The sequence below is a fragment of the Musca autumnalis genome, unplaced genomic scaffold (assembly GCF_047663935.1).
Source record: "Musca autumnalis isolate F117 unplaced genomic scaffold, ASM4766393v1 scaffold_5, whole genome shotgun sequence".
Classification (NCBI taxonomy): Eukaryota; Metazoa; Arthropoda; class Insecta; order Diptera; family Muscidae; genus Musca; species Musca autumnalis.
The window spans coordinates 96,184,009-96,196,677 of NW_027412088.1; the positions used below are offsets into that span (position 1 = coordinate 96,184,009).

General features: G+C 35.3%; 1 protein-coding gene across 1 annotated transcript in view; it reads right to left on the bottom strand.

The window, feature by feature from the left end:
• Positions 1 to 8,332: 8,332 nt before the first annotated feature.
• The window catches only part of NaCP60E (Na channel protein 60E), an 898,928-nt gene continuing 894,591 nt past the window's right edge, over positions 8,333 to 12,669 (bottom strand). The window contains exon 32 of the mRNA XM_073956139.1: positions 8,333 to 9,755. Within this exon, the coding sequence (XP_073812240.1) occupies positions 9,145 to 9,755 (611 nt within the window). The 3' untranslated portion in view covers positions 8,333 to 9,144. The remainder of the gene's footprint in view (positions 9,756 to 12,669) is intronic.

Sequence of the window (12,669 nt, forward strand, 5' to 3'; positions counted from 1 at the left end):
TGTTTTCTATCTCTTAAAAAATATTTTACCATTTTTTGGGGTTAAAGAACGCTTTGCAGGTTCAAAACGGTAAGAAGTAAGGGACCACAAATTATATTTTTTCAACTTACCACCGCTATTAGTTTTACACACAAACTATACGCACACAACCTGCGTGCAATACAAATGACTACGCACGAGTACATAGGAATTTACATTTATTTTCTCAGCTGGCCACCAATGAATTAGAGCCAAATAGATTGGAAAATCGGAAATCGTCATAAAAAAACGTCGAATCGTCAACAAAATTTGGAAAATCGTCAGAAATCGTCAAGATGGCCCAAAACTACATAGGTTTGTGTACCGTTTAATGCGATTTTTTCGCTGATAGTTTTGTCAATGAGACTCACAACATAAAATATATAAACCACAGCAATAAATCTAACCCCATCTCACTTAAATACCGCTATAAAAACAGATGATTGTTTTCCCTGTGGTTGTCGAGTTTGCAGTAATGCAGCAAGGTAAAGCTGATTGCACATTGCCAGTTTTGAATGGCGGATTATCTCAAATATCGCTTTGCTTGACAGTGTGATCGTCCATGTTTGTCGGTCCACTTACAGTTTGTTTGATGGGCACTCGGAAATCGACAAAAACTGTCTTTAAAGAGTGCATCACACACTGGTCGAAACCATTGATCTAGCGGCGCGAAAGTCAGAAAATCAAAGTATAAAATTGCGAAATGTCTTCCATTGTATCGATTACAGACACTCTGCTGACTAAAATTTTGTTTTCACTTTTTTGTTGTTGTAAATATTCACTCAGTTATTAACTGTCAAGTGCAAGAAATTTTGATACATCAGATTTTAACATAATAAAACTAAACAAAGTTTATTTTTTATTGATAGGGGAGGGAGTAAGTTAAATTAAAAAAAAAATTTGGGGCCTGAAGTTACATAGTTATGTAGCAATAAATTTTCAAAAATTATTATTTTTTTTTTTATGTTTTTAGTGCAATATACTTTTGTTGTTGTTCAGTCCAATTTTTTTACTAATTAAATTGGACTTCCTAGATTCCAAATAACCACAATTTAGCTGCAATAGCAACAAATCTTGCTGATAAATGGTCCTGAAAAATATGTTAAATCCTCAAAATACCCAAAATATGTCGGTACAGTTATATTAGGGCTATATCAAAATGTAGGGCCATGTTCATAATATTTGTCGGAGAAGATTTATAACCAACGAGAACCTCCTATGCCAAAATTCAGCTTATTTGTTCTGAAAATGTAGACAAAATTCTAACAATATCAAATATTGGGAGGTACTGTTATATGGGGACAATATCAAAACAAATATCAAACTAGTGGAGAATGTTTGTGTCCACTGGGAACCCCAAATACCAATTTACACCTAATTTGGCCGGAAAGTGTAGCTTTAAACCCCCAAAATACTGAAAATAGGGAGGTACCTTAAAAGGGGCCTATACCCAAACGTGAACGTATGTCCACAATTTTTGGTGGAAAGTTTTAGTGATCACTAGAAACCCTAAGTACCAAATTACAACTAATTTGGAAGGGAAGAGTGGCTTAAATCCTCAAAATACCGAATATCAAGAGGTACCGTTATATGGGGGCTATACCAAAATTTTAGCCGATGTTGTTCATATTTAATCCATTATTACCTACGGACACAGACTGAGTTTGTGCAAAATTTCAGAAAGATATCTCCATTCGTTTCCGAGTTAATAATTTCGCGCCGCTAGATCAGTGATTTCGACCACGGTGCATCGGTAGGAAGTATTTTATCTCGAAAACTTTTCAAGGAAGGTTTTCATCCATTAACAATCTTAAATGGAAATTTTCATCTGATGTAAATCGAATATAAGGCAGTGTTTTGACAAAGCTATACGATGAAAGGCGTTCCATATAGATATAGTATAAGAGTGGATTAAATCATATGCGGGTTTCATTTAAAATAAGAAATAACAATTCCGAACAGTTCAGTTCCAAACGACGATTCAGACACAGAGATAGCATATCGTATGTGAACTTTTCAACACCCTGCTTATAAATGTTTTACTATATGTGAATGATCAACCAGTTCAGACCTTACATTACTTCCTGGTAGGGTTTCAAGAGGAGTAGATTTATATCCATATACACTATATTTTTGTCAAATATAAGAATACTTTTTACAACGCTATGTTGTCGCAGCCCTATAGGGGTAAAGGCATTATAAACGACTCTGCAAAATGTAATTAACTCATACGACTTCTTCAGTTCATATAGGAAACAACCAATCCGAACATTTCAGTTCTAAACGTCTTTTAAGACAGAAAGTGACGTTTCAGGCTAGAAAAATGTTTTATGATAGGCGAAAGATTATAACGACCTCATGAATTGAACTTTACTAGCGGTAAAATGCACCTTTCAGAAGACCGATTAGACTGTGCTAAAGTGAGATTGGCAGTAAGTGTCGGAAAATCGCCCAATGTGATTTAGCAGTGAGAGTACTTGAGTGAATGGTTTTTCAATTGTTGAATCTATCGTCTTAACTGCCAAAAACAAAACAAAAAACATCTGTTTTGTTATAACTCTTGTGCCAGACATTGAAAATATAACATGCAAATTTTTAACATTTAGAAGAGAGAGGAGGTGATGGAGCTCCCTTTCTCGATTCTTTACCATAACCCCAAAACCTTTTCATGAAAAGTTTCACAGTCTGGCACAAGAGTAAGAAGAATAATACTGTCTAATGGATGTAACTTTGAACTGAGTATGCAGCTCAAAAATAAACAATCGCCAGGCAAAAGTAAATTTATAAAATACATTTACACCACCCGTATTCCTGTATAGCGATGACAGACGAGACAAAACTTGGGGCGATTTGGAGGAAAATGTATATCAAATCTGATTCCTGCTGAAATACCTGACAGGAATTTCACATTTACTGAGTATTTACACTGTAAAAATGTCTATATGACGAAAAGTCACAAAAATTTAACATTGATGAAGCCAAGGTTTGCACTGTTATAATTCGCGAAATATTGCAGTGTACCACGAAATATGACCATAGATGGATCAAACGAAGTGTTTTTCATCAAAGCTAAAAGTCGTGACTAAAAAAGTTAATTTGCGCGGATGTTATGACCGGGTAAATGAATAAAAATAGGTAAAAACACGTTGAAGCAAACGGGATTTTTTACGTTGTTATTCTATTGGCGGTTAAACCGTTTAAATTTCGGATATCTGTCTAAAGTAAAAGTAGAGGAATATAAAATGTAGATTACACTTCTAATGTATCACTTTTCAAAATTTCCACTGCATCCACCTTTTATGGATGCTGACATTTTGAAGCCAGATTTTAGGTTTTTTTTTTTTGTATTTTTGATCTAACTGCAACGCGCATTCGGGTATTTCAGAAAACATATACTGGTATTAAAGTACTAGCGATTACGCATAATTTGATATGTATATTGACTATGTAGCCCAGACAGCATCACAGTAATCCACCGCCAAAGACTAAAATTGAGTGCGATATTTTTCGGAAAACCCTATTTTTTGGGTACAGTATTTACGATATCCTTTTGATTGTGCTGAGACCCCAAGATATTTTAGTTTTTTGATGGTCCGGATCATATAAATCATTGATCGTGAAAATCCATCCACTAGAACCGTGAAAACAGCAACTGCAAAAACCGAAAAATGTGCGAAAAATGTTTTTGAAAATATCGCGGATTAAATCGCGTTTTCTGTGGATCATTCCCTTTTCAATGAAGAAACTGGCACATCACGCGCGTTTTTTTTGGCATGGGAGCTTTATCCGATTTATCCCAAAAATAGTGTGTGATGCTACCTACATGCACGGTTCTTGATGGATTTTATCGAAATAGGTTTAGATCGACGTATTTTGTCATGGATGGTAGTGAAATCGGATGCGCATAAAAAGTGTATGCACTTTGTGCAAATTATAAGCGTTATACAGTTTGTTGCACACTAAACTGCAGACGATGCTACATCTTAGCGGCCAAAGTAAATCCTAGCATATGTGTACAAATTAAAAGAGAAAAATTCGCTGTGTTGGTAAACCGCATGCGCATCAAGTGATTTTGAGGATTTCGCGATTTACACGCATTTCAAAATGAACATTAACCGATACAGTTTTATATCAAGATTATAACCCATTTAAAGGAAACCAACATTTATTTGAACGATACCCATATCTTCCGCTAATGTTAGCGTGTATTCGAGAAGTGATTAGAATAAGAAATCTGATTTTTTGCGTGAAATTTAACTAAAATAGAAAAATAACTCTTACCTCTGTTTCTTACATTTTCCTCAAATAACACGGTGCTCTTGAAACAATTTTAAATGGAAGGTGCTTACACCTCGGAAATTTTTGCGGATTCTGAAAGTACAATGTTTATAGATGAGAACAATCAAAAAACAAAAAAAATCGCCGGAGCGCTTTTTAAATAAATCGCGATTTAATTTGACATTTTTAGGGGTTGTTTAGGTTTTCGCGATTTTGCTTAGAAACCACATTTCTTATCAAAATGGGACTAAAACAAATGTTGTAGATATGAAAATTCTCTACAAGATTGACCTGTATGATATTCTTGTCGGTTTTACCGTTTTTGAGATATAGAAGTTCAAATTGGGACAATTCAATTCAATTCTGTATCGGCCCCTTATAAAACAATGTCATGACTGCAAATTCCCAACTTAAACTCATATATCTAAAAAAATTTTACAACTAAGGATAAGTTACTTAAGCCAGTCTTGTAGAGAATTTTCACAGCTTTAAGATTTTCTCAGGTCACATGTCGATACGACATACCGTATTCAAGCATTTTCTTTAGCTCCATTTCGATTGGACTTGCGGTTTTCAAGCAAAACCGTAAAAACCAAAATAACACCTAAAAATGTGAATTTTGACCGCGTATTATTTAAAAATCCCTACAGCGATTTTTTCTTGTTTTTGGATTTTTCTCATCTATGAACACTGCTGATTCAGAATTCACAAAAACTTTCCCTGTGTAAGCGGTTTTCATCAAAAGTTAGTTAAGGCGCACCCTACATGACATTGTTTTATAAGGGGGCGATATAGTCAGTGCATTGTCCCAAGTTGAACTTCTATATCTCAAAAATGGTAAAAACTACGAAAATACCATAAAGGTCGATCTTGTAGAGAATTTTCATAGCTACAATATTTGTTTAAATCCTATTTTGATAGGAAATGCGGTTTCTAAGCAAAACCGCGAAAACCTAAACAACCCCTAAAATTGTCAACTTAAATCGCGATTTATTTAAAAAGCGCTCCGGCGATTTTTTTTTGTTTTTTGATTGTTCTCATCTATGAACATTGAAGTTTCATAATCCGCAAAAATTTCCGAGGTGTAAGCACCTTCCATTTAAAATTGTTTCAAGAGCACCGTGATAACTCAGAAAATAAATTTTAATAAATATTTTCTCCTCAATTTCCTCAATATATTTTTTTGTTTTTACTATAATATGCAAACCACTAAACGGATATGTATAGTTTTGGTTTCTTTTGAATCTTCGCGATGTTTAGATTACGTGCATAATTTTTATATATTTTTCAGATGCATAAACAGGTTGAATTTTATTAAAACAAGTTGCAAACTACTAATTGTTTGGAATTCTTTCCTAATTTCCGGGAAAATGTGCAACTTTTTCACTAAAGTTTTGGGACCTCAGTAAACATATAGTATGTAGGAAGCCATAAATTAACAATGTTTCTCGACATAATGAATAGCGTTTTTATAAGATTTTTTCTAATAATCAGAAATGAAACCGCCATAACTTTTGCGCGCAATATCCAAAATTAGTATCTCGAACAGATTTGAGAATGGGAATTTTTTCTCAATCCATGTACCAAAAATCGTTCATGTAGCGTCAACTAAAATTTTCAATTTTTTTCAAATGGAATATTAAAAGATTCTGACTTTTCCTCATATATGTATGTATATGTATGTCAGCCTAAGTTTGATGCTCCATTTGCGATTTAAAACGATTCCCAAATCATTAACCTAATCCTGAAATCGGGCTGTCCATTATACCCTAATCTTTTGCCTTTGATAAAGCTAAAAATGCGTCATTGAAATAATGGTTTCAAACATTTGTTTAGACCAAATCTGGTTCAGGATGTTTGAAGTTAATTCATCCATACCCATCCGTCTATCTGAATAGATGAATGATTCAAATTTTGTAAATCGTTACTTTTCTTACAAATTTAGATCAAACTTGAAGAATAGTAAAGAATTCTAACATTGCTGAAATATTCAAGAAATGTCGGCAAAATTACAATGATTGGTATTTAGCCACTGTTTAATCCTTTTTTACGTCGTTGCATGCATTTATGCCCTATTTCTCTAAGGCACTCGAGAGTGTACATTTGCTTCCTATTAGGAAAAAAATCAGTTTAATATTGATATATTTCTGTCGGAAACACCAACTGATAATTTCTAAACTTATTGATAGAAAAATAAACTTCCTCTTGTCTCTTCAGATGTTTTCGTGGAAACTATTTTCTACTCGGACTAGATGAGAGTTCTCCAGCCACCAAGGAGCCCTTCAACTTGGAATCTCTGACAGTCCATGACAAAACTGCTATTGAAAGTGAAAATTAATGAGAACATCTTATAACTGTATGTCATGCTAATGTCCCATTTTGGAAACATTTTCATGTTCATCTACCAAGGTACGATTCATGCTTATGCTTCTAATTAATGCCAGCAGCTCTTCCTAGCAATACTTTTGAAATTGTGCTAGTCTTTAGTGCGTATAAGTTTTGTCATTACGTATACGTGATTTTGCACTAGTTTCCCAATTTCCTTGTCGCTGTATCACAAATTGTTTTTGTTTTTATTTTTTTTTTGTTTTTTAATATTTTTTGGCAGTGCCTTTCAACCATTCCGTATAATTCTTTGTATTAGATTTTCTTTACAACTTTAACAATTTCCCTAAGAATAAATTCTCTATAATTATATATGTATGTATATAGAATATCTAAATTAAACTAGATGATATATACTCTAAGATTCTTAAATATTTAGTTTAATAATAGAAAAAACAACTGTTCGCCTTTTACATATATTCATATATAGACACTCACATTTCACGAAAGGAAGTTTTAACAATTATTGTTGTTTTTGTTTTATAAATTTGGAATTTGTATTTTCTATTTTTGCTTTTAGTTTTTTTTTCTTATTTTACGCATTGGAATTGGAATACAAAATAAGGTTCTATGTTAAGTTCTTCGATTTTTTCTGTTTTCTTTTCTATGGAATTTCTATTAAATGTTTGGGAATTTGTGTTGATTTTGTCAGTTTTCTCTATTTAATGATATTGTTTGTTTTGTTTTGTTTTAAATGTTAACATTCGTTTTCCATGCTATATATAAATGTAGAAGTAATACATGTTGTTGTGGTTGTTGCTGTGTTTTATATATATTTGTTTGGAGTATACCTTCATTTCATATTGAAATTGATTGCTTTTTATTTCTTCTAACTTCAAAAGGGAATTTTTTTAACATCTTCATCATCATCCTGATAATCTTCGTTATTATAATTATTATATAAATATTCATTACGATGTAGAAGACAGGCTACGTTTTTTGGTTTTGTTTGTTTGTTTAATAGAAAAACTTTAACAAGATTTTTAATATGGAATCGTATTGTTTATTGCTATATAAGGAGTTTTGGTCATAGCTGCCTTTAGCATTAACCTGGCTGCCACACAGATACAGTTCTACTCAGATACGTGGTTGTCAACTGTATTGCTGTGGGCCATCACCTTTTTTCCGGCGATTATCTTCATCAGTTTTATCCTTGTCACCACCATCATCTTTGTTCTCTGTACCTGTTGAACTGTAACTTGTTGTCTGATGTGCTGAACTACAGCAACTGGTGCTTGAGCTGGAACTGCTGCTCTTGGGCACAGTTGCTGTGCGAGGTGAATGTCATCTGTTCTTGTCACCATCTTCATTCGATGAGGTCGATGACGATGATGTCGATGTGGGGATGGTGCTGCCTGTCGCCACGTTTGGCGGTAGTGGGGGATCCTGCTGATCCTCTTCACTACTACTTGGCATTGTCATTGGAGTTGTTGCACTTGTCCCTGTTGCTGTTGTTGTCGAACAATAGAGAATAAATTCTCTATAATTATATATGTATGTATATAGAATATCTAAATTAAACTAGATGATATATACTCTAAGATTCTTAAATATTTAGTTTAATAATAGAAAAAACAACTGTTCGCCTTTTACATATATTCATATATAGACACTCACATTTCACGAAAGGAAGTTTTAACAATTATTGTTGTTTTTGTTTTATAAATTTGGAATTTGTATTTTCTATTTTTGCTTTTAGTTTTTTTTTCTTATTTTACGCATTGGAATTGGAATACAAAATAAGGTTCTATGTTAAGTTCTTCGATTTTTTCTGTTTTCTTTTCTATGGAATTTCTATTAAATGTTTGGGAATTTGTGTTGATTTTGTCAGTTTTCTCTATTTAATGATATTGTTTGTTTTGTTTTGTTTTAAATGTTAACATTCGTTTTCCATGCTATATATAAATGTAGAAGTAATACATGTTGTTGTGGTTGTTGCTGTGTTTTATATATATTTGTTTGGAGTATACCTTCATTTCATATTGAAATTGATTGCTTTTTATTTCTTCTAACTTCAAAAGGGAATTTTTTTAACATCTTCATCATCATCCTGATAATCTTCGTTATTATAATTATTATATAAATATTCATTACGATGTAGAAGACAGGCTACGTTTTTTGGTTTTGTTTGTTTGTTTAATAGAAAAACTTTAACAAGATTTTTAATATGGAATCGTATTGTTTATTGCTATATAAGGAGTTTTGGTCATAGCTGCCTTTAGCATTAACCTGGCTGCCACACAGATACAGTTCTACTCAGATACGTGGTTGTCAACTGTATTGCTGTGGGCCATCACCTTTTTTCCGGCGATTATCTTCATCAGTTTTATCCTTGTCACCACCATCATCTTTGTTCTCTGTACCTGTTGAACTGTAACTTGTTGTCTGATGTGCTGAACTACAGCAACTGGTGCTTGAGCTGGAACTGCTGCTCTTGGGCACAGTTGCTGTGCGAGGTGAATGTCATCTGTTCTTGTCACCATCTTCATTCGATGAGGTCGATGACGATGATGTCGATGTGGGGATGGTGCTGCCTGTCGCCACGTTTGGCGGTAGTGGGGGATCCTGCTGATCCTCTTCACTACTACTTGGCATTGTCATTGGAGTTGTTGCACTTGTCCCTGTTGCTGTTGTTGTCGAACTGCTGCTGGTGACAATAGTTTCTTGTCCAGTACCAATCGTGGTATCCTTTGCTAATATCATTGGCACTGGTATTTCTGGCAGTGCTGTCATTGGAATATCCTCAGATTTTGGGGATTCTTCGGCTAACGTTTCTAGTATTACAATTTCATTTGCTTCATCTGGATCATAATCGTAGAATACTTTCGATGTATCGCCTTGAATATTAACATCGATGGGTTCTTCGATTACTGGTGCCTCAGGTATGGGTGGTGGTGGAACAATTGGTGTCTGCTGCTGCTGCTGCGACATCTCAAATTCTGCAGAAAAATCTCCCCGAGGTGGATCTTTGGGTGATTCAATCATTATTTGCACAATGGATGGTTGCATTGTGTCCAAGCCGATATCATCGGCTCCTGGACTTATTCGTATTTGCGGTGGTTTTGGTTTTTCTGCTGGAAGATATAAAATAAATGAATAAAATTAATTATAAATAAATAATCTTAATTAAATAAAAAATTAATGATAACTCATCAAAACCTGTCAATTTAGACAAGAACATGTGAAAACAGGGTTAAATTCGGTCAGCCAACCCGTAATTACCTTAAACCATAAGAATTCAAAATCACTCAAATATTCAAAATATTTTAAATTGTACCGGACATTGGTGCTTATAAATGTTATCATAACGTATACGGCACCTAGCATTTGCTTTTTCCCTTTATACGGAAGAAATAATATATTCATTTTCAGGAATTGGAACAGCAGCAACTGGTGTTATGTGTTGCGTGTGCTGTTGGGTGGACGTCGTCATCGACGACTCGCTGGGGGCTGTGTTTTCGCAGCATGAAGCAACATAGTACCCTGACGTAGTCCCTCACATGAACGAGTACGAAGTTACCCTTGGGGTGTACCCACTCTAGACATCTATTGTGTCTCACCGAAGTGTGTGTGTGGTGGATGCGGATGTGACAAACCGAGCACATCCATATTGGCCCTGGACTTTTCCCCGTCCCGATACGCACCTGCTCCCAACACAGAAAAACGATATAAAAACAAAAATGTAATGTAATGTGTGGCAGCCACCGACCGAAAAACGGGCCAGTCCGGTATCGAAAACCCCACCGCCGTGGGATTGATAGACACCAGTAGTTCAAGCTATCGCGTGAAAGTCCTCCAAAGTTTCAGGAAAGAGGGCTTCCGGGACAACATCTTAAAAGACGTATAGCTAACGGGCGAAGAGAAAGTTATGGACACTTCCAAGTTTCCACTTCAAGTCAGAATATTTTGCCCCATACGCCCAGAAAGAATACCAAAGAATACAAATACCAAGTCATTGCCTCTTAGGCAGAAAGCATTGGAGGAGGAAGGTGGTAAGGGAGACTCGTCCACCACAAATGTGGACCAACCTCCAAAAGTGCCAAGTCAAAAAACAACAGTGGATACATTAAAAATGAATAGAAAAGTCGATACATTAAAAATGAATAGAAAAGTATCATCCACAGTCCAAACCAAACTAGTTAGCCCTGACTATTTAATTTGCTGTCAAATACTTTATTGTGACATAAAATACAAAGGAAATCAAATCACAATAATGAACAATCTATGTATTATGTTTGTTGTCAAAAGTTGTTAACAGAACTCTGAATGGCCGACCTTCTGTAGGCCTTGGTATCATCAAAAGGAAATTTCAGCTGATATAATGACACCTTAAGATTGTGAGGAAGTTCGAAAGGACTATCCTCATCTTGCTAATAGAGAACTGTCTATCAGGGAAATTGCATTATAAGTGCAGAATTAACCCACGTCCAGACTTTCTACGGTCGATACATTAAAAATGAATAGAAAAGTATGATCAAGAGGAAATTTCAGCTGATATAATGACACCTTAAGATTGTGAGGAAGTTCGAAAGGACTATCCTCATCTTGCTAAAAGAGAACTGTCTATCAGAGAAATTCCATGACAATTGCACGTCGAGACTTCTGCTTTAGGGCGAATGAATTGCAACCTAAGAAGGTGTGGATTTGAATGTAATGGCACAGTCACATTCTGAGAAGGTTTGGTGTCGAGGCCATCAGACCACATATCATCTCAAGAAGAAAGTCCTCGACTAATGTGGCTATGTCGCTGCCCTCTGAAAAGGATACGACGTAACCAAAAAAGGCAAAGTCTGAAATGATTTCGTTGGCTTCTCAGCTTTCGCATCTCCTAAACTCTACGCCAATGTAATATAGGTGAAGTAGCTGATGGGCAGAGAGAAACCAACCATCATAGGTATAAACCCGAGCAGGTGGAATATCGCTAAGTCTTTGATAGCGTCGACTTGTTCAAAGGCAACGAGTCAGCAGTTGACCAAACCAAAACCACGATCAGTGGTCGTGAAGTGGATGAAGTCTTCTGAGAGACAACCGTCTGCTCCGATGAAATCGACTCTCTGCTTCCATAAAATTTACCAGAATAATTTTAATGTTAAAGTCAGGTCGTTCTAGGAGGACGTCTCCAAAAGCCAGAGGTAAGACTGATGTTGAAGAATGTGACTTTTCTCCGAATTATTGAATAACTTGATTCAACGGGGTAAATATGAAGACAACATTTTTTGGCTTCTGACAACCAATGTTAAGACGACCTTTTGCTTCTTTAGCACATCCCGTAAGAACTTGTACTTTTCAAGCTCATCAGCACCTTATTTACGGGGTTCGTCAGCACTAAAAATGTTGAGATTTTTGTCCTATATAGCCCCACTTCTTAATCTAATTTCAGAATTAATAAATGGATTGATTGCTCTTTGCGTGAGTCACCGTGCGCATCAACCAGGCAGACGGACGGTCGTGGTTAAAGCGACTCCGTTGCATAAAAGTATCAGATCTTTTTAATAAAAAACTAAAACTAAAAACAGAAAACATGGACTTGCCCACAAAAAACATGTTATCGTTGTAAACAACTTTTGAACATAAGCTAAGTTTGGCCACAGTATTTCGAGTTTGGTCCAAATCGGTTGCTACGTTTATGAGATATCGCGCGTACCATTTTAGCAAATATTTTCGAACTTTTGTAGGGGAGGTACCGGAAAAAGTAGACCTATAAACAGTACCTTCGAATTGTATCTAATATTCGAAGAAATATTACGATATGCAAAGTGTGGACAAACGCAGTATTCGGTTCGAGAGTTGTCGTGCGCACCAGCCACTACATACGCTGGCCGTAGGTCATTTTCTCAAGATGTATGTACTTGTCACATAAAAAAGCGTGTACCATCGTAATAGGGGCTTTGAGTGCAACCTGTTGCAAGAAAAATCAAAACGATTCGAGAAGAGGTCTTAAGCTGCATTTTTCCGAGGGAGTTGACATATACTCGTATAGTCCATATT